The 24,408-nt window shown below is 39.1% G+C and overlaps 2 protein-coding genes and 1 long non-coding RNA gene across 4 annotated transcripts; 2 read left to right on the top strand and 1 right to left on the bottom strand.

The window, feature by feature from the left end:
* Positions 1 to 76: 76 nt before the first annotated feature.
* Positions 77 to 4,515, bottom strand: otos (otospiralin). 2 transcript variants are annotated; one of them, XM_022748746.1, is made up of 5 exons: positions 4,456 to 4,515; positions 2,093 to 2,673; positions 1,941 to 2,004; positions 1,475 to 1,498; positions 77 to 500 (listed from the first exon to the last, which is right to left on the bottom strand). In XM_022748746.1, the coding sequence occupies exons 3-5, from the start codon at positions 1,996 to 1,998 to the stop codon at positions 313 to 315; spliced, it is 270 nt and encodes an 89-aa protein (XP_022604467.1). In that variant the 5' UTR covers positions 1,999 to 2,004; positions 2,093 to 2,673; positions 4,456 to 4,515; the 3' UTR covers positions 77 to 312. The 2 variants fall into 2 exon arrangements, with proteins under 2 accessions (XP_022604467.1, XP_022604468.1); XM_022748747.1 differs by lacking the exon at positions 4,456 to 4,515 and adding an exon at positions 3,620 to 3,707.
* On the top strand, positions 3,635 to 11,091 carry LOC111224307 (V-set domain-containing T-cell activation inhibitor 1-like). The gene is made up of 5 exons (XM_022748744.1): positions 3,635 to 3,756; positions 4,436 to 4,785; positions 4,921 to 5,187; positions 10,114 to 10,218; positions 10,641 to 11,091. Exons 1-5 carry the CDS (start codon positions 3,653 to 3,655, stop codon positions 10,700 to 10,702), a joined length of 888 nt encoding a protein of 295 aa, XP_022604465.1. The 5' UTR covers positions 3,635 to 3,652; the 3' UTR covers positions 10,703 to 11,091.
* LOC111224310 lies at positions 5,599 to 6,801 on the top strand. Its single transcript, XR_002665223.1, has 3 exons — positions 5,599 to 5,703; positions 5,824 to 5,928; positions 6,351 to 6,801. It is a non-coding gene; the product is annotated as an uncharacterized LOC111224310 (long non-coding RNA).
* Positions 11,092 to 24,408: the final 13,317 nt, after the last annotated feature.

Here is a 24,408-nt window from a genome sequence, read left to right as displayed (position 1 = left end):
AAGGAAGAAAAAAGTTGAGCAAAAAGAAATTTTAAAGAAGATTTGAAAAAATATTCAACAATTTTATAGACCTCATTATATTTGAAACATTTTTATTTGTGGCATATTACATGAAGATATACAATCCTAAAGAAGATCTACTTTCTCTACCTCTGAATTCTACATGTGTGCTATAAAAATACACACAGTGTTATATTTAGAAAAAAAAAGTAAGTTTTGTTTATGCTACCATTTTCCTTCACCTAAGAAAAGCATTTCTTTTTAATAGCTCCCTTTCTACCATTTCTTCCCCTCTGGCTCCTTCCACCCCTCTCAGTGTTCGTGTCCTGCATTGGTCTCGTATCCCAGGGTGTCTCCGATGGGCTGGTGGGCAAAGAAAGCCCGGGCCATCTCGTTGATGTGGTTGTAGGCGCCGATAGATTTGAAGTATTCGATGTAGTTCCAGAAGTCAGAGGTGGAGTAAGGCCAGTAGGGAACAGCTGGTGGTTCATCGTATGGTACTAAAACACACACACACACACACACACACACACACACACACACACACACACACACACACACACACACACACACACACACACACACACACACACACACAGCAGGTCAAGGAAGGACAGCAGATAAATTAAAGGACAAATCCACACTATCCACACTCAGACACTAGTACACTCACTGTTATATAACCTATCACATTCCACTAGCTGTTTAATGATGATGTGTTGCAATTAACTTAGACAGCTCCTGCATTCTCTGAAGCAGCTGTGCAGGTTTAATAAGTTCAGTTGGCCTGTTGTACTTTCCCCAGAATGTGTTTACACAACCTTTAGAGAAGAGCTGTGAAAAGAGTTTTTCCCCTCTGCAATTCAAAGTATGCAACATATGTTGTGAATGCAAAGCATTGTGGTCTGCTGTGTCTATTTCAGCCTTTATCATCGGTTTTTAAAATATTGTTCAAAATCACAAATAAAAAAAAATTAAACACATTCATTTAAAAAACAAACAGACACAATACTTAAATGTAATTTTTCTTCTTGATCTTATTTTTGCCAGTTAAACACAATAATAAACAAAATATATTAAAGCATCAGTAAAAATCAGCATAGAACAGATGCCCTGGTAAAAGGTTGTTTTTAAAATATTATGCACTATTCTACTGAAAATAATAACTCTTTAAATCAGTTTGCTAAATTATGGTACAAAGTCAAAATATTTTACAAAAGGTACATATGTATCCCGAATTAACAAAACAATGCAGTTATGGTGTATCTAAATGTTATTTTATTTTTTAATTATTTTTATTCATTTATTTATTTATTTTTGCAGAACAAAGCTAAATGTTACTGTATGCAGTTTTTACAGAGTGTTTTAAACAGGAGACTGATGAAGCAAATTATTAAAATGATCTAACAGCATTTTGTTTTTTTTGTAAAATATGATGTGACTGAAATAAAACGATGTTATTTATACACAGTACCTCCTTCTGGGATGACTCTGGCCTCTGTGAAGAAGAAGACAGAGGAGAAAAAAAAAAAAAGTTAACATTCCTAAGCATTCCATGGCTTTCCATTTACAAAGACAGGATTCAGGTCCGGAAAACTGAGCTTTCTCCCAGAGGACCGCAGGATACCTGCTCCCTCCTCAAATATTATTGCTGACCCTTCGAGCACACACACACACACACACACACAAATGCTGAAGCAGGAGGAATTCATCTTCACACAGAGTCCTCTTTGTGCACCAAAAACAAATGCAGCCCTGTCACATCTGGGAGAATCATACATGATTCACAGGTATTTTGATAAACATCTGTGCATATACATATATCAAACTTACGTCTTATGTCTTAACCCCAACGTGTTTTCACTGCATGAATAAACTAAACAGCAACAGTATTTAGAGAACTACAGTAAGATTAGAAGACTTTAAAACGAAGAACTCACCTATGAAATGACAGGCAAAGAGGCAGAGGAGAATACTGAGCCAGACCAACAGCTTCATCGTGCCCTGCTCAGGGAATAAAAATACCCATCACGCTCCAGTTTTAGTTTTTCACGAATCTCTGAGACTAAAATAAAATTCTGCAGACGTTTACCTGTAAATGGTTGTGTGAAGCCGTGCAGAGAGGTGCTGCTGTTCATCTGCTGGTTGACTGTGCTCTGGGTGGGGTTCAGCAGAGGAATAGCCAGAGGACCCTCACACACACATGCAAAAACACACGCAGACTAGCCAAGCCTTGCCCAGAATATACAGCAGGATGTCCGATTGCTGATGTAGTAACTGCTTCGTGTATTTATATAAGATTTGTCTCAGGTGTTGCAGATTTGTGCATTTGTTGTCACAGTGTGTGGCTTTAATATAAAGATGTGTGTTGTGCCTATAATAAACTCAGTGTTCACACTGTGCAGAGATTCTGTGAAACAGTTTTTCATCAATATAAAGATTTCACAAAAATAAAAAGAATATACGGTGGCACTTTGTTGATATTACGTGTATGAATTTGATCCACTTTTCATTGTAATTCATGATAAAATATGAGTTTCATTAAGTCCTCCAAACAAGTCCTCTAGCCTGAACCCTTCGATACGAACCACAGTGTCTCCTGAAGTAGCGCCCCTGTGGGGGAGTAGGGTGTTCCTGCAGAGCCAGAGGCTGCACTTTCAGGGCCACTTTTCTCTAAAGGAATTAGACAACAGGACCTTCAGGCATTTCAGTAAGAAGATGGATGACACTTGAAGTATGTGTGTGACAGCTTTTATGAATATAACAACAGTAGCGAACTAATTACTTTATTATTTTTAGCCATGAGCCATATAATACAATTATATATTATTAATAATATTTCACAACCATGCATGGTCCTGAAACTGCAGCCCTCTGTTGGCTATACCGCAGGATTATATGTTGCCTGACCTTATAATCTATCAGAGCTATGCTCTATATAAGCAACATTAAACTATGGTGGAGAATTTGTTCTGTTCACTTTCCTTGTTATTGTTTATTATTGTATAAAACATATAGAGTATACGACCTTGAACGTGTCCCCAGAGTCGTCTTTGTGTCACGTGTCTCTCCAAACTTTCAAATACCTGGTTGAGATCCAGTGACTAAAGGCCACTGCATATGATTCATCTTTTACCTTTTATTTCACCTTTAAAACTACAAGTACTTAGACAAAAAGTAGTATTCAGGTGGGATAAACCTTTATGGCAATTTTTGTGATCTAGGGTCCCAGAAATATTATGAATGTACTTCCTCAACATTAGACACTCTTTGTTGTCATGGTTACGATATAAACTGCTGGTTTCACATGGGAATTGAACGCTTCCTTCCTGTAATGTAACTATTGGTCAGTGAACTGCTGCTTAAACGACCTGTGGGCTTAGTTTTTACAAGACGATGTGTATTAATATCATCTGTTATCAATCTATTGTTTAATTGATTTAATTAAATAATTCAATTGTGGACCCCAAGAGTAGCCACTGTTACAATACAAACATGAGACTTTATACTATTAATACTGGTATTATTATTATTATTATTATTATATATTATTATATATTATTGTTGAATGAAGGGTCATGTCTTCAAATGACCCTAACCTATGGGAAACAGTTCTTACTTATAACAGCAGAAATCAGTTCCCTCTTTAGTCATGCTGGAAAAGCAGCCAGACGAACAGGAGGACGATGGAGTTCTGCTCTGCCATGTGTCTGATGTTGGGGATTTCTCTGTGGGTTATGATTCCTGTACAGGCAGGTGAGTCATGTGTTCACTGTCTTTTCACTCGGGTCGGCCCATGTGAGCTCCTCGGTGGTTGAAAGGTAAAATACTTTTGCTGCATGTGTGCAGTTCACCTCTGTTGCTCACCTGCACTTTTACCTACTGTAATGGCAAAATACAAGAGGACAAAAATAAATTATAATCATCATAGTGAAAAGAATATATTCTATAATAACAATAATAATAATAATAATAATAATAATAAAATGCACATGCTTGTTTACGAATCATCTTTGCATATGTTCTCTATAAGTGATGTAATGTCACAGAGTGGATGTGGGTAATGAATGAACATTTATTATCCATGCGATTACAGATTGTACACAGTCAGTGATACTCTAATTAAAATAATAATAAATGATCTGAAAGCATGTAGTTGTTCAATACACAGCTATTTTTAAATGGAGATTTAAAATCACTTGACACATGACATGACTTTCCATTTCACATCCTTGTTTTTGCAGAGAAACTGCACAATTCAGTATTCTTGAAGTCTGAGGGAGGGTGTTGAGACCTTGTGTTACCTTATGTGTTTCCATTCAGACTACATTTACATCTTTAAATTTATATTCAATTCTTCACTACTCAGTTTAGTTCATCTGTGCACCAACATTTAAACCTACAAAACCCTTTGCTTATTCCTCTGACTTCTCAGTGAAGTTGTTTTGCTCGTACCTGATGTTGCAGACTCTGAGGTGTCCTGTGTTTTCATGGAGAGCTGCATCTTACCGTGCAGCTTCCAGGGCGGAACTGATGTGGTCATACACTGGGTTCAGCTGACTGTAGGACACCTTGTTGTCCACTCGTTCTACCACAACCAAGACCAGCTCGGACACCAGGTCCAGCGCTTCAGAGACAGAACGTCACTGTTCAAGGACCAGATCTCCAGAGGAAACGCCTCACTCCAGCTGACAGGGGTGGAGGTTCAGGACCAGGGCAGATACAAGTGTCACCCCAGCACCATCAGAGGAAACAAGGATTCATTTATCAACCTGAAAGTGGACGGTATGACAAACACAGAGTAAACGCAGGAAACAGTTAACTTTGTTGCCAAACTGGTAAATTAAAAATTAATTTATTACCTAAAATTAGTTGTGAATTCATCCATATGTAGCATCAACATCCTCTTTTTCTTTGCAGCTCCAGTTGATGAAGTCGACCTCCAGCAGGTAGAAAACAGGACCACCTGCAGCTCAGAGGGGATCTATCCTCAGCCAGAGCTCACCTGGTCCACCAGCCCTCCATCCAATCTGACCTTCAAGAAACAAACTGAAGTCCAGAAGACTGAGCAGCTGCTCTACAACATCAGTAGTTCTCTGATACCTTCAGATACTGATACAGATGTGGGCTACAGCTGCACCGTCAGCACTCGCAGAAACAGGAAGAGAGCCACTCTGTTTAAATCAGGCAAGTGTTTTTAAAAACACGTAGTCACTCTGGAACTGATTACCAAAGGGTAGAAAACCACTGGGTCTCAAACTCAAGACACTGGACTGAGTTTCTGTTTGTTTTCTGCTTGGTTCATCTGCATATCAATTATCTCTTCTGTTAATGGGTTTTGTTGCTTTTTAAACTCTTTGAGTCTTCTCTTTTTTGTGTGTTATCTGTGTGACATCATTTCAGCTTCTCTTAGTGGTTCACACACTGAAGCAACGATCCCCTGCACTGCCTCAAACACCTCCCTCACAGGCTTCAGTCTCACCTGGAGATTCAACCACAGTCAGATCGTCCTGAACCAGACCAGAGCTGACGTCCCCTCCTCAGTCTCAGAGGGCTGGAGGCAGCAGGTGAAAGGTGGGTCAGAGTCAGGCAGCCTCATGCTGCAGAACTTATCTCCACATCATGAGGGAACATACACCTGTGAACTGAGTGATGCTGAGGAGACACTGACAACCAACACCTTTCTGAGGATGGAGAATCCAGGTGAGGCAGCTGTAAGTGAGGAATTATTAGTCTATAAGAATATGAGCTGTTATTATCTGCAATCAAAACATCAGAAACTACCATCATGGAAGAGTTTGAGTAACTGTGTCTCTATTTCAGGGAAATTAACCATTGGCACAGGTGTGGTGGTTATAATTATTTTGGCTGTCGTCGTAGCAGCAGCAGCAGTTGTTGTCTTGGTACTGCACTGTATAAAGAAAAAAGGTAAAATAATATTCTGCTTACACTTTGTAAATAATTTCTTGTTTGTTGTTTGTATTGATGATGTTATATTTTTGGACTTCAAATCTTGCTCTGTATGAGCAACAGTGTATAAGTTAACAAAGGAGAGTATTGCTGTCATGACGATATAACCAGTTTTCTACTGTTATGTCTAATTTACATTTCCCACAATCATTTTCTAGAGCACGACATTTTATATTTTATATTTGGCATTTGCAATTGATTTAATCTTTTCCCTTCAGTTGAAATCTTGTTTAAAATGAACTGTATCATCTAAAAAGAAGCAGAAGGAGAGTTTCATAGAACACACACGTCATGAAAACAGAAAACTCACTTAATGGGAGGAAGGATAAAATATAAAATCAAATGAATGAATCATGAACTTTATCTTATTTGCTTTGCAGGGCAGTGGGACACAAACAACACTTCAATGAATCAACGTCTCGTCAGAGAGGTGGAAACCTGACCTTCACCCCTCTGTCCCAGTCACATATGCTGACTCTGTTGAAAGACTGCGGGCATGGAGACAATCATTCATTCATTCATATGGAAAACAAGCAGGAGAGACAAATGACCTTCTTCACCAGAGACTGAATGTTTTGATGTTACTCCACATTCATGTGTTGTGGAGAAAGTAAAATCTTTCTCTGTGGTGGAAAACATCAGGAGCCATCGTGAGAGACATGAGATGCTGACATGAACTTCCTCAGGGAACTTTTATTTCTGTCATCAAGTGTACAGTCACATGACTGTGGGGGCAGTTTAAAGTACATCCTCTTTTCCACATTGCTTAGTAACAATTGCTACAACTGTCCACTGATTTGTGCAAATGTATAAAAACACCTTTGTTGTTTAGTTTTCTTCTTCTTCTTGTATTAAGAACTATCACTGTGATGACCACATTGTTTACCTGTATGAAAATGGATACCTGGTGAGCAACAGGAAGAAGTGGCAGACGGCGAATTGACACAGCAAACATGTGAAACAGAGGGAATCTTTCTTTATTTCGAAAACGTGATTCAACGTCAAGTTGACAGCAGTCGTCAACATGTTACTGTGAATCTTGGAAGTTGTGGATGAAAAAGAAAAAAGAAATAGGCGTAGCAGGATGATAAATCTTGTTTTTCACCATTTGATATTTAGCCATGAAGATAGATTTTCTCATCAAAAATAAATCCTCACACCCTCTAAGACTGGACAACAGATGGAGCCAGAGGATAATGTCCTTCTCTGTTAACCTCTACTGCATCTGAATCCAAACATCTTAAAGAAAGAAAGAAAGAAAGAAAGAAAGAAAGAGATTATTTTTTTTATTTTATTTTTTTTTGTCAACTACATGATTTTTGATTTTCTTCTGATCCAGAATCAGTTTTTCTAGTTTAATATATGTATATAAAGTGTATCATAGCTCCTCTGCAGGTTTATAGGTCTGTACAGTGTGTCAGTGCAGAGGAAGTTAGAGACAGTAAACAGCTAATGATGCTTATCCTAATCGTAAGGTGGATAAATGTTGAGGACACGCCCAAGTACGTAAAACATTGTTCTAATTCCTGCTTCATGATTTAATCACAGTATCACACTGATCCCTTGCAGCACTGGCTTTGTGCCACTTGTGCTTCCACTCATTGTTTTTTGCTCTTGAACATTGTCGCAGCGACACACAAACAGATCCTCACAGAAACATGACTGGGATTAAATGTCTTGTGTTTGCGGTGATCCTGAGTTTCCAATGGACTTTAACCAGAGGAGGAGGTGAGTGATCTGATCTTATTCCACCGTTAATATAAATCACAGACATGTTTAAGCTTGCTACAGTTTATTATAGTGTCTGTTGTTTTTATTTTGAACCTAGAAAGCGAAAACACAAAGAAACATATTCAGTTAAGACAAATCAGATGTAAAACTTAAAGGTCTGTTAATCAAAAATTACACAAACAAAAAAAAAAGCAAGTGATGTCCAGCAGTTTTAGTGTCATGTGTGAGTGTTTTAATTATAAATGAATTATAAATTGAGACATTATCCCTTGAAACAAGGAGATTGAGTGACAGAAATGACTGAAGTTTATCAAAAGTAACTTTATTTTGCTGATTTGAGAAAAATAAAGTTTCATTGATCAGAGTTGGAGGCAGAAATCTCATTGACAGACTTCTCAAAAATCTTCTTACATAACACTGAGACTATATGCATATGGCTACAAAGAATTACAGTAATGTGGAATGACCTGATCCTTCTAATTATCTCTAGTGAGTCATTTCAGACATTCCCCAAACTACAGATTTCGTATCGATGAGAACTTTAGGATCTCTCGAGTTTAAAATAAAGTTCTGTTGGTTTGAACAATGTTCGGCTGAGAAAACAAGGTTGTGTAGACGTGTAGACCCGCTACCTGGTTTCAGGTATTCAGACTGTATTTACTGTATTTACAGGCTTAACAGAACATTGTGTCTAATATCTACACAAAGCCACAAAAAACAAAGGTTTTGTTCTAACTCAAGTCAATTGTCAAGTGCTGAAGTGAAAACTGACTGATTCTTCCACAGATAATAATCTGTTTAAAACAGTTTTATATCATCAGAACCTCTTTGGACACATTTGCATTTCCACACAGTGAAACTTGAGCTTCATACTTTCATTTTCATCAGGAAATAAGTGTAAATGAAGGGTGAGAACTTGTTTTACAACCTTCAGCTGACACATGGTTGGTGTTTTAAATACCTAGTGATTAGACCAAAACAAAATGCAGCATAAAGAAATGTGTGTTTGGACTGGAGTTTACTAAGGATTCTTGTTTGTGTTACTTTCGTGTTTGTTATCGATGATCTTTTGTTTTTCTTCTTTTAGGTTTCGTTGTTTGTGGAACAGCATTGTTTTGAAAGATGGACAACGAACGCTCGTTTTGTTATCTATTGTTAATAGAGGGACTAACATTAGAAAAGAACTAACTTTATTTTTGATATAATGGATATATGTATATATCCTTTGAAAACAGTTCAACTGGATTCAGCTGAACTTTGATAGATGTCTCTGTACCTGATGTTGCAGACTCTGAGGTGTCCTGTGTTTTCATGGAGAGCTGCATCTTACCGTGCAGCTTCCAGGGCGGCACTGATGTGGTCATACACTGGATTCAGGTGACTGCAGGACACCTTCCTGTCCACTCCTACTACTTCAACCAAGACCAGCTCACACACCAGGACCAGCGCTTCAGAGACAGAACGTCACTGTTCAAGGACCAGATCTCAAGAGGAAACACCTCACTCCAGCTGACAGGGGTGGAGGTTCAGGACAAGGGCAGATACAAGTGTCACACCAGCACCATCAGAGGAAACAAGGATTCATTCATCAACCTGAAAGTGGACGGTATGACAAACACAGAGTAAATACCGAAAATAATTTGTTCGTGCTTTTGAAATGCATTTTGAAGTACATTTATAAATGTTCAGTAACAAAGATGTGGTCAAATTCAAAACAAACATCCTTCAAATATTTTCTTCTCTCTTTTGTTGTTGTTTGTTTTGCAGCTCCAGTATGTAAAGTCGACCTCCAGCAGGTAGAAAACAGGATCACCTGCAGCTCAGAGGGGATCTACCCTGAGCCTGAGCTCACCTGGTCCACCAGCCCTCCATCCAACATGAATCTCCAGCACAAAACCACCATCCAGAAGACTGAACAGCTGCTCTACAACATCAGGAGTTCTCTGATACCTTCAGATACTGATACTGATCTGGGCTACAGCTGCACCGTCAGCACTCGCAGAAACAAGAAGAGAGCCACTCTGTTTAAATCAGGCAAGTAACCAAGTATTTTTACTCAAGTACTGAAGTTAATCTTTACTCATTTCATGCTCATCTACTCTTCTACTTTGCTAATATAATTTTTACTCGACTATTTGACTATACAGAATCACATTTTCCATTGAAACCATAAAACGAACTTATAAAATATAACGCACTGTTACATTAAACCATTAAAACAGTATTAAAATAGTTGAAATTAGTAGAGCTGTAATGGTTATTTCATTCATCTCTTAGTCAATCAACAGAAAATTAATTTGCAACTATTTTAACAATTGATTCATCAGTAAAAGTCATTTTTAAAGCAAAAAAGTGAAACATTTCATGGCTCTGTCATCTAAATGTGAGAATTAAGTCCTTTTTCTTTTTCAGGGAAATTAACCATTGGTAGAGATGTGGTGGTTATAATTATTTTGGCTGTCGTCGTAGCAGCAGCAGTTGTTGTTGCCCTGGTACTGCACTGTATAAAGAAAAAAGGTAAAATAATATTCTGCTTACACTTTGTAAATAATTTCTTGTTTGTTGTTTGTATTGATGATGTTATATTTTTGGACTTCAAATCTTGCTCTGTATGAGCAACAGTGTATAAGTTAACAAAGGAGAGTATTGCTGTCATGACGATATAACCAGTTTTCTACTGTTATGTCTAATTTACATTTCCCACAATCATTTTCTAGAGCACAGCATTTTATATTTTATATTTGGCATTTGCAATTGATTTAATCTTTTCCCTTCAGTTGAAATCTTGTTTAAAATGAACTGTATCATCTAAAAAGAAGCAGAAGGAGAGTTTCATAGAACACACACGTCATGAAAACAGAAAACTCACTTAATGGGAGGAAGGATAAAATATAAAATCAAATGAATGAATCATGAACTTTATCTTATTTGCTTTGCAGGGCAGTGGGACACAAACAACACTTCATTGAATCAACGTCTCGTCAGAGAGGTGGAAACCTGACCTTCACCCCTCTGTCCCAGTCACATATGCTGACTCTGTTGAAAGACTGCGGGCATGGAGACAATCATTCATTCATTCATATGGAAAACAAGCAGGAGAGACAAATGACCTTCTTCACCAGAGACTGAATGTTTTGATGTTACTCCACATTCATGTGTTGTGGAGAAAGTAAAATCTTTCTCTGTGGTGGAAAACATCAGGAGCCATCGTGAGAGACATGAGATGCTGACATGAACTTCCTCAGGGAACTTTTATTTCTGTCATCAAGTGTACAGTCACATGACTGTGGGGGCAGTTTAAAGTACATCCTCTTTTCCACATTGCTTAGTAACAATTGCTACAACTGTCCACTGATTTGTGCAAATGTATAAAAACACCTTTGTTGTTTAGTTTTCTTCTTCTTCTTGTATTAAGAACTATCACTGTGATGACCACATTGTTTACCTGTATGAAAATGGATACCTGGTGAGCAACAGGAAGAAGTGGCAGACGGCGAATTGACACAGCAAACATGTGAAACAGAGGGAATCTTTCTTTATTTCGAAAACTTGGAGTTACCAGACTCTTCTGTGTCATCTCTAGCCAACATAGCCATCGTTAGGACACTGCCGAGGTCAAACATGAGCTGTTCAAACATGCAGCGAGCACAACAGGAGGATTTGAGTGGGAGTTGGCTTTGATTGGAACACAGTGTATGTTCTGTCACATTTTCAAAATAAAGGAAAAAATCCATTCCACTGGCTCGAAGTTATTTCAAAGTAAGAGTACTTCATAGAAACGTAGTGGAGTCAAAAGTACAATATGTGTCTCTTGAGTGTAGGTGAGTGAAAGAGATAAGTTTCAAAATAAAATACTCTGTTACTGTTCACTCCTGATGTCTCCTGATATTCGCTTTGATATCAGCTGTGTGACATGAAATGTTTCCTCCCACAGGGGAGGAGACCCCACCTCCAGGTTCACAGCATCAGCCTATATAACTGCCTCAGGGTCACCAGGATCTCATGCTGCATGTGGCTTGACGGTGCCGTGTGTTATCTGAGGATTTTGACTCCTGACAAGGCAGGTGAGTGAGGTGTTTACTGCCAGTCGTTTATATCTAAGCTGCACTTAAAGAGCTGTCAGTGGTGTCCCGACGGTTAATGCTCCTCTGACAACAACCTGAACCAGACACTGAACTTTGCTTTATTTACTCTGTCATTAGATTAAATAGTGTCCACCGGCTGCACAGCAGGTGTCGTGCACTGCTCAGTGAAATTAAACACAGACAACAATTCACAAATCAACAAATTTTCTGAACAATCCGTGCACGAAATAAAGCAAAGACAGCCTTTGTTTAAAAATCTTTTGCTGAGCAGAATAAAGATTTCTTTTTCTCTCTTTGCTCCACAGTAACTTCAACAAGACGATGACTGGGGTCAAGTTTACCGTTTGGTCCCTGACCTTCCTGTGGATGTTTAGTGTTTCCAGAGGAGGTGAGTGAGGCGTTCACTGCCTGTCAGATCTTATTCCTGTCAGGATAGAAATGATGTTCAAAGCTGCTTATGCTAGCAGCTTCTTTAATGCTCATTTGGACACAATTGGCTCTTATTGTCGAGATCCTTAAAAATCTGATTGTTGAAATGTTCCCTAAATGCAACATATGCTGTACATTTAACACAGGGCCAGAACCTCTCAGTAAAGTTGTGTTGCTTGTACCTGATGTATTTCAGACCTTGTGATCTGTGTTGCCAACGAGACCTGCGTCTTACCGTGCAGCTACCAGAGCAGCTCTGATCCGCTCGTACACTGGTTTCATATGACCCCACAATACGTCCATGTCCACGCCTACTACAGAAACAAAGACCAGCTCAGTTTCCAGGAGTCGCGCTACAGAGGAAGGACGTCGCTGTTCAAGGACCAGGTCTCCAGAGGAAACTGCTCACTCCAGCTGACAGGGGTGGAGTTTGAAGACCAGGGCACATACAGATGCTACACCAATTCTCGTGGACAAGTCAAGGTTATATTTCACTACCTGAGAGTGGAGGATAAAGGAGTTTGAGTCTTTGCACCTTATGCAGCTTCTGTGTTCACTGATTTGTTGTATGTCTGTAACGATGTGGAGCCAGGATGTGTAAGTAGTGACACAACATACTGGAGGTCAGACCAGGAAACACTGTGTCATTTGTCTTTATGTTTTAAAGAGAAAAAACATCTGTTCACTTCTTGTTACCAATGAAATGATGTTGGTGCTTTTCTGTGCTTGAACACATTGAATAAAAATATCATGTCAATATTTTCGCACAACGCTTTGACCATTTCTTCATGAGCATTCAAAATGAATCCGACGGGAGCTGTGAAATCTATAACACTCGGAGAACAAAAGTGAGGAGGAGAAAAAGAGTCTGAGAGAATGATGGGGAAAAAAAAGTAGAAATAGGCGTAGCTGAATCCAAACATCTTATAGAAAAAAAAGCAAGAAACAGATTCCTTTTTTTCCTCTTTTTTTTGTCAAATACATGATTTTTGTTTTTCTTCTGATCCAGAATCAGTTTTTCTAGTTTAATATAAAGTGTGTCATAGCTCCTCTGCAGGTTTATAGCTCTGTACAGTCTGTCAGTGCAGAGGAAGTTAGAGATGTAGGCAGGAGGATTTGAGTAGGAGCTGGCTGTGACTGGAGCACAGTGTATGTTCTGTCACATTTTCAAAATAAAAGAAACTCCATTCCACTGGCTAAAAGCTGTTTCAAAGTAAGAGTACTTCATAGAAACGTAGTGGAGTCAAAAGTACAATATGTGTCTCTTGAGTGTAGTTGAGTGGAAGAGATAAGTTTCAAAATAAAATACTCTGTTACTGTTCACTCTTGATGTCTCCTGATATTCGCTTTGATATCAGCTGTGTGACATGAAATGTTTCCTCCCACAGGGGAGGAGACCCCACCTCCAGGTTCACAGCATCAGCCTATATAACTGCCTCAGGGTCACCAGGATCTCATGCTGCATGTGGCTTGACGGTGCGGTGTGTTATCTGAGGATTTTGACTCCTGACAAGGCAGGTGAGTGAGGTGTTTACTGCCAGTCGTTTATATCAAAGCTGCACTTAAAGAGCTGTCAGTGGTGTCCCGACGGTTAACGCTCCTCTGACAGAGAGAAAAAGAGATTGAACAAGCCCGGAGAGAGAGGGAGGGTCTGTTTGGGCATGAAACAAACTGAACCAGACACTGAACTTTGCTTCATTTTATCTGTCGTTATAGATTAAATAGTGTCCACCGGCTGCACAGCAGGTTTCATGCACTGCTGACTGAATTTAAACACTGACAACAATTCACTTGTTCAGGGATTTTCTGAACAATCTGTGCACAAAATAAAGCAAAGACAGCCTTTGTTTATTCTGCTCCAATAAAGATTTCTTTTTCTCTCTTTGCTCCACAGTAACTTCAAGAAGACGATGACTGGGGTCAAGTTTATCGTTTGGTCCCTGACCTTCCTGTGGATGTTTAGTGTTTCCAGAGGAGGTGAGTGAGGCGTTCACTGCCTGTCAGATCTTATTCCTGTCAGGATAGAAATGATGTTCAAAACTGTATCTGGTACATTCAATGTTTTCTTTATCAGAGTATTTTACTTTTGAATCTTTTATCTTGTAGTTTTAGGGTTGAATGTGAGGGCAGACATCTTTACAGCAGCTTCTTTAATACTCATTCGGACACAATTATCATCACAAACCTTAAAATTCTGATTGTTGAAATGTCCCCTAAATGCAACATATGCTATACAATTAATACAGGGTCAGACCCTCTCAGTAAAGTTGTGTTGCTTGTACCTGATGTATTGCAGAAACTGAGGTGACCTGTGTTGCCACGGAGACCTGCATCTTACCATGCAGCTACCAGGGCGGCTCTGATGCGCTCATACACTGGTTTCATGTGACCCCACAATACGTCCGTATCCACGCCCACTACCACAACCAAGACCAACTCTATTTCCAGAACCAGCGCTACAGAGGAAGGACGTCGCTGTTCAAGGACCAGCTCTCCAGAGGAAACGCCTCAGTCCAGCTGACAGGGGTGGAGGTCCAAGACCAGGGCAGATACAGATGCTTCGTCAATGCTGGTGGAGCAATCAAGGTTTCATTAGTCAACCTGAAAGTAGAGGATACAAGAAACATGACAGTTTGAGTCTTTGCACCTGATTTGTTGTACTGATTTGTTGTATGTCTGTAACGATGCGGAGCCAGGATGTGTAAGTAGTGACACAACATACTGACTGGAGGTCAGACCAGGAAACACTGTGTCATTTGTCTTTACGTTTTAAAGAGAAAAACATCTGTTCACTTGTTGTTACCAATGAAAAGATGTTGGTGCTTTTCTGTGCTTGAACACATTAAACAAAAATATCATGTCAGTATTTTCCCACAATGCTTTGACCTTTTCTCCATGAATGTTCCCTTTACCATCTCCCCTCTCCCCACTGTTGACAGCAGTCGTCAACGTGTTACTGTGAATCTTGGAGGTTGTTGAAGAAAAAAAAAGAGAAAGAAATAGGCGTAGCAGGATGATAAACCTACTGTTTTTCACCATTTGATATTTAGCCATGAAGATAGATTGTCTCATCAAAAATAAATCCTCACACCCTCTAAGACTGGACAACAGATGGAGCCAGAGGATAACGTCCTTCTCTGTTAACCTCTACTGCATCTGAATCCAAACATCTTAAAGAAAGAAAGAAAGAAAGAAAGAAAGAAAGAAAGAAAGAAAGAAAGAAAGAGATTTGTTTTTTTCCTCTTTTTTTTGTCAACTACATGATTTTAGTTTTTCTTCTGATCCAGAATCAGTTTTTCTAGTTTAATATAAAGTGTATCATAGCTCCTCTGCAGGTTTATAGGTCTGTACAGTGTGTCAGTGCAGAGGAAGTTAGAGACAGTAAACAGCTAATGATGTTTATTCTAATCTTAAGGTGGATAAATGTTGAGGACACGCCCAAGTACGTAAAACATTGTTCTAATTCCTGCTTCATGATTTAATCACAGTATCACACTGATCCCTTGCAGCACTGGCTTTGTGCCACTTGTGCTTCCACTCATTGTTTTTTGCTGTTGGACATTGTCGCAGCGACACACAAACAGATCCTCACAGAAACATGACTGGGATTAAATGTCTTGTGTTTGCGGTGATCCTGAGTTTCCAATGGACTTTAACCAGAGGAGGAGGTGAGTGATCTGATCTTATTCCACCGTTAATATAAATCACAGACATGTTTAAGCTTGCTACAGTTTATTATAGTGTCTGTTGTTTTTATTTTGAACCTAGAAAGCGAAAACACAAAGAAACATATTCAGTTAAGACAAATCAGATGTAAAACTTAAAGGTCTGGTAATCAAAAATTACACAAACAAAAAAAAAGGCAAGTGATGTCCAGCAGTTTTAGTGTCATGTGTGAGTGTTTTAATTATAAATGAATTATAAATTGAGACATTATCCCTTGAAACAAGGAGATTGAGTGACAGAAATGACTGAAGTTTATCAAAAGTAACTTTATTTTGCTGATTTGAGAAAAATAAAGTTTCATTGATCAGAGTTGGAGGCAGAAATCTCATTGACAGACTTCTCAAATATCTTCTTACATAACACTGAGACTATATGAATATGGCTACAAAGAATTACAGCAATGTGGAATGACCTGATCCTTCTAATTATCTCTAGTGAGTCATTTCAGACATTCCCCAAACTACAGATTTCGTATCGATGAGAACTTTAGGATCTCTCGAGTTTAAAATAAAGTTCTGTTGGTTTGAACAATGTTCGGCTGAGAAAACAAGGTTGTGTAGACGTGTAGACCCGCTACCTGGTTTCAGGTATTCAGACTGTATTTACTGTATTTACAGGCTTAACAGAACATTGTGTCTAATATCTACACAAAGCCACAAAAAACAAAGGTTTTGTTCTAACTCAAGTCAATTGTCAAGTGCTGAAGTGAAAACTGACTGATTCTTCCACAGATAATAATCTGTTTAAAACAGTTTTATATCATCAGAACCTCTTTGGACACATTTGCATTTCCACACAGTGAAACTTGAGCTTCATACTTTCGTTTTCCATCAGGAAATAAGTATGAATCATGGGTGAGAACTTGTTCTACAACCTTCAGCTGACACATGGTTGGTGTTTTAAATACCTGGTGATTAGACCAAAACAAAATGCAGGATCAAGGAAAAAGTCAAACTGAGTCTTTTCCAGCAGCAATAAACAGCATTTATAAAAAAAAAACAAAAGTGGTTCCACACATCAAAATTGATAATTAAAAGCTTGACGCTACAGTCACTCCTGAAACTGACTGACAGGCCTTTCAATGCATTTAAACTCATTTTCATTACACACAGTCCTGCTGTTTCTAAATCTGTATCTCTGCAAACCCTGTAACCCAAAGTTTGGAGAAAAATAAAGACAAAACAACATTTCTCTGCTCAGTGAAGTTTTTGGGGTTTACTAGAACTTTAGTCACACCTTCTTCTCTTGTGAAATACTGGAGAGTTTTATTTTTTCAGGCCTATAAAAACTGTTACAGGGTACAACTTGAAAAGCCACTGTGAACTTTGCATTGCTTGTTTATTAAGGGTCAAAGGTAAAAAAACCTTTGCTAAAAAATGAAGGTCACTTGGATTCAGCTGCCATTTCCCCTGAACTGCACTTTGATAGATGTCTATGTAAAAAACTGTTACAGGATACAACTTGAAAAGCCACTGTGAACTTTGCATTGCTTGTTTATTAAGGGTCAAAGGTAAAAAAACCTTTGCTAAAAAATGAAGGTCACTTGGATTCAGCTGCCATTTCCCCTGAACTGCACTTTGATAGATGTCTATGTACCTGATGTTGCAGACTCTGAGGTGTCCTGTGTTGTCATGGAGAGCTGCGTCTTACCGTGCAGCTTCCAGGGCGGCACTGATGTGATCATCCAATGGAATCAGGTGACTGCAGGAAACCTTGTTGTCCACTCCTACTATGACAACCAAGACAAGTTCACACACCAGAACCAGCGCTTCAGAGACAGAACATCACTGTTCAAGGACCAGATCTCCGAAGGAAACACCTCACTCCAGCTGACAGGGGTGGAGGTTCAGGACCAGGGCAGATACAAGTGCTACTGTAGCAGCAACAACTCTACAGTCTACAAGGGATCATTTATCAACCTAAAAGTTGATGGTACAAGAAAACACACAGTAAATGCACCAAACACAAGCAAATAGCAAGAAGGTTGCTTAGTGGCGAGTTTATTAGAAACACCAATCTAAAACTAAGTCAGCGTCATTGTTCCATCACAGTCAAACATAAACCAGGACTGTGTACCAATGCTGCTCTGACTAACGTACATATTCCAGTCTAATATACACTGTGTTGTTAGTGAAGACGCAGCCACAGTTACAGTACCTTCCACTTCCACCCGACACTTCAAAAGGAACTTTATGTAAAGCAAATACGTTTTGTTTGTTTTGCAGCTCCAGTGCGTAAAGTCGACCTGCAGCAGGTAGGAGACAGGATCACCTGCAGCTCAGAGGGGATCTACCCTGAGCCAGAGCTCACCTGGTCCACCAGCCCTCCATCCAATGTGACCTTCAAGAACCAACCTGAAGTCCAGAAGACTGAACAGCTGCTCTATAACATCAGTAGTTATCTGATACCTTCAGATACTGATACAGATGTGGGCTACAGCTGCACCGTCAGCACTCGCAGAAACAGGAAGAGAAACACTTTGTTTAAAACAAGTGAGTACTTTTACTCAAGTACTTTACTGAAAACAAAATGTGATGTGCTTTCCTTAAGTAGATCATTTCATGCTACTTTATTCCTCTACTTCAGATGAAAAAAAAATTCCTGATGTTCTTGATTCCTGATTTCCTGTTTGACCACATTCAAAGATGTTCTACTGATTCAGAGATACTGACTGAGGACGCCACTGAGTTTAGTTTGACTTTTGCTTTTGTGACATGGAGCGTTGTCGGATCGCTGCTACACTGACTCAAACTGTGTCATTTACTTTTTCATGTTGGTGTGTTTCTGTGTGACATCATTTCAGCTAATATCAATGGATCCCAGGATGAAATAACAATCGCCTGCTCTGCCTTAAGCACTGACTTCTCAGGCCTCATTTGGAGATTCAACCACAGTCAGATCATCCTGACCCAGACCAGAGCTGACGTCCCCTCCTCAGTCTCAGAGGGCTGGAGGCAGCAGGTGAAGGGTGTGTCAGAGTCAGGCAGCCTCATGCTGCAGAACTTATCTCCACATCATGAGGGAACATACACCTGTGAACTGAGTGATGCTGAGGAGACACTGACGACCAACACCTTTCTGAGGATGGAGGAGAGTCAAAGAGAGCCTTTAGGTGAGGAACTGTTATTATCTGTGATATCTGCAACAATCAAAACACAAAACACCATCATGAGGCATCGAGGGACAGTTCAAGTAACTGACTCTTTTTCTATTTCAGGGAAATCAATCAATGTTCCAGGTGGGGTGATTGGAGGCATTGTGGTCATCGTGGTAATCGTAGCAGTTGGTCTGGTACTGTACTGTAGACGAAGACAAGGTAAAATAATATCCTGTTTACACTTTTTAAGTCATTTCTTGTTTGTTGTTTGTATTGATGATGATGTTCTTTGGACTCAGAGGAAGAGCATGAAGAACATGAAGAGCCTGAAGAGTAAGTAAATCTTTTATATAACAAATGCACTGTTGTATGAACTAAAATTACAACCAATTTTCTATTGTTGCATCTAATTTTGCAACTCCCCAGTCGTTTTCTTAGAGGATGTTTAATTTGATTAATAAGTCAATTAAAGGATAAAACATCAAATCAAATGAAGGAGTCATGATCGCTGTGATGGTTTATTTTGCTCTGCAGAAGTTGATCTTGACACTGAAGAAGAATAAATGAGGGATTGTTGAAATTTAACTTTATATGCTGAATATTATTTCATTTTGTTTGCAGGGAAACTGAACTTCAACCTATGAATGTACCTCAATGATGCATTCATGTGATGAGGAGCAAACACAAACTTTGTATCTTCAGTATCTCAGCCAACGTTGCTCTTTCCTTTTTCCTTTGTGGTTTCATCTTCACAGAAACTTGAAAAACTTTAGAAAAAAAAATAGCAAAACCAAAATGGACGAGTATCAAGCTGAAAAAAACTGTGACCTCAACAGAGCAGTAACTTTAATATCCACAAAACCTCAGGCTGATTCACGAAGGACATTTAATACTGTAGATTTTCACAGCTACAAAAAGCTAAATCTGCTACTTTAAAGGCCTTGAAAATATATTTCCCTCCTCTGCAGGTGATGGGATTCAACATGATCACATAATAATAACAATCATCATTTTCTGTTACTGTTTGAATTTGATTTTACTTGACAGATTTCTGGTTTTGTGTTATTGTCCTATCCTTAGTTTAAAGTGGGCGGGGTTCAGTTGGAGAAAAGATGATGTCACCGAAATCTGTGGACCAATCAGAATTTAGCAATATTCATATTTAAATGTAGTGAAATTGTTCTTAATGTCACTAAGCAACTGTCCCATAGTATAGTATAGTATAGTATAGTATAGTATAGTATAGGTTAGGTAGTTTTGGCAGCAGTCACATGTTTCACAATCAATCTGCATCTCAAGGGTCTAAGTTTCATTGTGGGGTTGCCAGGTCTGTTCACTAGTGACTGAGACTACATCATCAAATAATAAGGCAACTAACTGGTGAGTGTACCTGGCAACATCTGCTGCAGCTCCAGATGTTGTACAGAGGTGCTTGGTGGATTGCAGACAAATCCATTAAAAAATACATTTAAAAACTAAAACGTGTGTCTGTGTTGTAACTTGAACAGAATCTGAGCTACAGCCACAACACAAACACTTACTTTCATTACCATGGTATTTCCTCTCCCGTGCTTTTATTTTGTTTTTACTTCGTCTGTAAATGACATTTCACCTGAAGCACTGACAACAGGTGATGTGTGTTTTCAGTGTCTGGCCAGCAGAGGGCGCTGTAACCTCATCAGTCAGTCAGTCAGTAAATGTTAGTTTATTGTTTCCTCACTGCAAATTTATGAGATTCATGAGTTCATCAGTTCCTGTTATTATTGTCTTATATATTTATTGTTTTTATTCATTTATTTGTCATTTATTGTTCTATGTGTAAATGGGTGTGTGTGAGTGAGTGAGTGTGTTGTGTGTTCTGCATGTGAGGAGGAGTACAGAATGATGAGTGAGATTTTACCTGCAGTCACCTGAGCAGTAGGTGAAATGAGGGAAGTCCCTACTCTGTTGAAGCTGATGTGGGTGGGGCTAGTCACAACTTTATATAGACCACTGGGTAGTTTAATATATGATTATTTGTTGATGTTTCGCATTAATAGTCTGTAACTGCAAAGTAACTAAAGCTGACAAATGAATGTAGTTGTGCACAAAACAGAGGCAGAACCAGAGGCACAGGTCCTGGAACCAAGTCTGGTTTTACCTCTGTTGGGAAATCTTTTGTTAGATGGTCAAAATAATATGTGCACTTGTTTTCTATCTCTTTATTCTCATTCATACGCACATGTGTGTGTACACATTACAATAAAGAGCCTGACTTGAATAAGTGTTTGCTTTTTACTTTTTTCCTGATTTTGAGCAGATATTGTAATTTTATTTAATTAACAGAAATATTGAAATTACAGATTTTCAAGGAAGTTAAAGTATATATTAAACTGTATATATATAAACTGATGTTCATTTTGTCTGGTGAAGACGTTTTAACCCTTTAATCTATAGGCTAAATACTGTAGAGAGGAAATGTGGGGAGGGGCTTCTTTCTCCCTGCACTCTTGAGGAAGAAGCCCCGTACCTGAAAACTGATTACAAATGACTCTCACCTGTGTAAGGGGGGCGTGGAGGATCATGCTGACAGAAAACTGTATTGAACGGTTGATTGGCGTGTGAAACGGAAGCACTGTGGTTTTGGTGGTGTCTGTGAGGGAGGGAAGGGGGGTTGGTACATGACATCTCACTTTATGTCACTGGACTGGACGAGATAAGTTTAAAAACGGGAGCATTTTTTAATTGAATTGATGTTTTTCAGTAAAGACAGTTTATTTTTCTCCAGATTTGGCGGGATAATTCATTGTTGATATTATTTAATCTCGGGGAAGTAGATGAAAAGTAGAAAGACCCCACCCTGTTATCACCTCCTGAGTATCTCCTCTTTGCAGCGTGAAAGATGACGGACCAAACATTCAGAACTCGAAGTAAGTTCTTGTTTTGTATTTGTAATATAAAGTGTATGTGTATGTAAATTATCGGTGTATTAATCACTTTAATGTTGAAGCTTGTATGCTGTAAAGCGCATTGTGTCTGCCTTGTGCATGAAATGCGCTCTATAAATAAAGTTAAAGAAAGAAAGAAAGGCTGCGGCTTCTTACTGTTGCGCAATATATAATTCATCATATATTGATAATGTTTTGCATTGTCTCAATCAGCAACGTAACTAAAGCTGGTGAGTAAATGTGATGGAGTAAAAGTAAAAAGTTTCCTGCAATGGAAATGATGAATGAACTTCAATTGTTCTTAAATATTGTACTTGAGTTAAATGTACTATTACTGCAGCCAGCACAGCTGATCGATGACGTGGATGAAGTTAGAGATGGCACATAACTAACTTTACTTATTATACTTTATATTGTGTGTATCGGTGAGATTTTGAGGATCACTATTGACGCACTCTGTTTGTTCTGTACGGTTTCAGCTTTGTTTACACACCATCTGTCACGAAGTCTCCACCAGGCGACGCTGCAGTGCTGCACCCTCACATGAACTTTACAGGAATGACAGAGGTCGATTGTAATTTGATCCTGGTGGTTGTGATCTTTCTGGGGATGTCTCATCTTTCCAGAGGAGGTGAGTGAAGCACCAGGACAAAACGAATATTTACTCAGTTTCTCAGTTCCGCAATGAGCCGGTCTTTGGTTATAAATGGAAGCATGTGTTACGCCCCGTTGCCGGGGAAAATGATAAAGTAAAGAAAAGGTGGAAAAACTACACGAGCACGACACGTTAGCATTTTTTAGTGTCCATTTTCTCCAGTCAGCCATGCCGCTTCTTTTTTCAACACGGGAACAGGCATCAACAATCAATCGCTGTACAGCACATTTGCCACAGACTTGATAAAGAAAATAAAAACAATTGAAATTCAAAAAAATAACTAAGTGAATTTTGATTAAAGGTAAGTTAAGGGTTGTAAACAAAACGTGGTATAAAATAAACTACTTTTATCTACAAGTGCCGCCACTGTCTGTTGTCTTGTATACCTGCCAGGCAAAAGCAGTTGAACACAGAATAGATGATCAATCATCATTTTTTTATATTCCCAACTGAAGACACATAAAAACAATGAATTACTCTTCCTTAACTCACTCTTTCTAATGAACCGCTACACCAACACATGAAAACCATGAACCATCCCTTCAATCAGGTCTTGCCATGAATTATTATTTCCAGCCATAGGCTCCTGCTTAAACTTGACTTTTCTATCATGCTCAATATTATAACCATGACACATGTTTATGACCTAGCGATCATAATTACCTACAGTCTGTATCTGAAACTTCACTGTGGTGCTGCATTTACTGGCACAAGTATTTTCATGATGATTTAGGCAGTCAGATCAAGTCTGTCCTGTTATTGCAGGTTTACAGCACACCAGACCTATATTCTACAATATATACTGGCTGCAACATTTCATTATTGTTTTTGACTAATAAAGGAGCAAAAATTAAACAAGGAGATCTTGTTTTTTGTTCTTTTCATGCATGTCAGTGAATATATTTGAGATCTTTATTTCGAGGTACATTAACAAACTGTCCTAAAAGAAGCTGACATGGATTATATTTCTGCTGGATGTTTGTACCTGATGTTGCAGACTCTGAGGTGTCCTGTGTTTTCATGGAGAGCTGCATCTTACCGTGCAGCTTCCAGGGCGGCACTGATGTGGTCATACACTGGTTTCAGGTGACTGTAGGACACCTTCGTGTCCACTCGTTCTACCACAACCAAGACCAGCTCGGACACCAGGTCCAGCGCTTCAGAGACAGAACGTCACTGTTCAAGGACCAGATCTCCAGAGGAAACGCCTCACTCCAGCTGACAGGGGTGGAGGTTCAGGACCAGGGCAGATACAAGTGCTTCACCAGCGTCATCAGAGGAAACAAGGATTCATTTATCAACCTGAAGGTGGACGGTATGACAAACACACAGATCCATTAACTTTGTTGTCAAATTAGTGAATTAAAAATGAATAGCATCAACATCCTCTTTTTCTTTGCAGCTCCAGTTGGTGAAGTCGACCTCCAGCAGGTAGGAAACAGGATCACCTGCAGCTCAGAGGGGATCTACCCTGAGCCTGAGCTCACCTGGTCCACCAGCCCTCCATCCAACTTGAATCTCCAGCACAAAACCACCATCCAGAAGACTGAACAGCTGCTCTACAACATCAGTAGTTCTCTGATACTTTCAGGTTCTGATCTGGGCTACAGCTGCACCGTCAGCACTCGCAGAAACAGGAAGAGAGCCACCTTGTGGCAACTGTGTGAGTATTATCTGTCAGTGGAGTTTGGCAGTGGAGCGGCTGAGAAGCCAATTCAGACAGGTCATCAAGAACCAGATCCACATTAAAATGTTTTTATGTTTTTGTTCTGTTATTACAGCTGCTAT

This window comes from Seriola dumerili, unplaced genomic scaffold (assembly GCF_002260705.1).
Source record: "Seriola dumerili isolate Sdu_G_001 unplaced genomic scaffold, Sdu_1.0 BDQW01000129.1, whole genome shotgun sequence".
Classification (NCBI taxonomy): domain Eukaryota; kingdom Metazoa; phylum Chordata; class Actinopteri; order Carangiformes; family Carangidae; genus Seriola; species Seriola dumerili.
This window is presented reverse-complemented; position numbering and strand designations above follow the sequence as displayed.

Excerpts from the sequence above, each read along its gene's own strand:
- LOC111224307 (XM_022748744.1), top strand. The coding sequence starts at position 3,653 with ATGCTGGAAAAGCAGCCAGACGAACAGGAGGACGATGGAGTTCTGCTC. Across the intron at positions 4,786-4,920 it reads TATCAACCTGAAAGTGGACG|CTCCAGTTGATGAAGTCGAC; the intron begins GTATGACAAACA and ends TTTTCTTTGCAG. Across the intron at positions 10,219-10,640 it reads GCACTGTATAAAGAAAAAAG|GGCAGTGGGACACAAACAAC; the intron begins GTAAAATAATAT and ends TTTGCTTTGCAG.
- otos (XM_022748746.1), bottom strand. The coding sequence starts at position 1,998 with ATGAAGCTGTTGGTCTGGCTCAGTATTCTCCTCTGCCTCTTTGCCTGT. Across the intron at positions 1,499-1,940 it reads CTTTGCCTGTCATTTCATAG|AGGCCAGAGTCATCCCAGAA; the intron begins GTGAGTTCTTCG and ends TCTTCTTCACAG. Across the intron at positions 501-1,474 it reads CAGAGTCATCCCAGAAGGAG|TACCATACGATGAACCACCA; the intron begins GTACTGTGTATA and ends TGTGTGTTTTAG.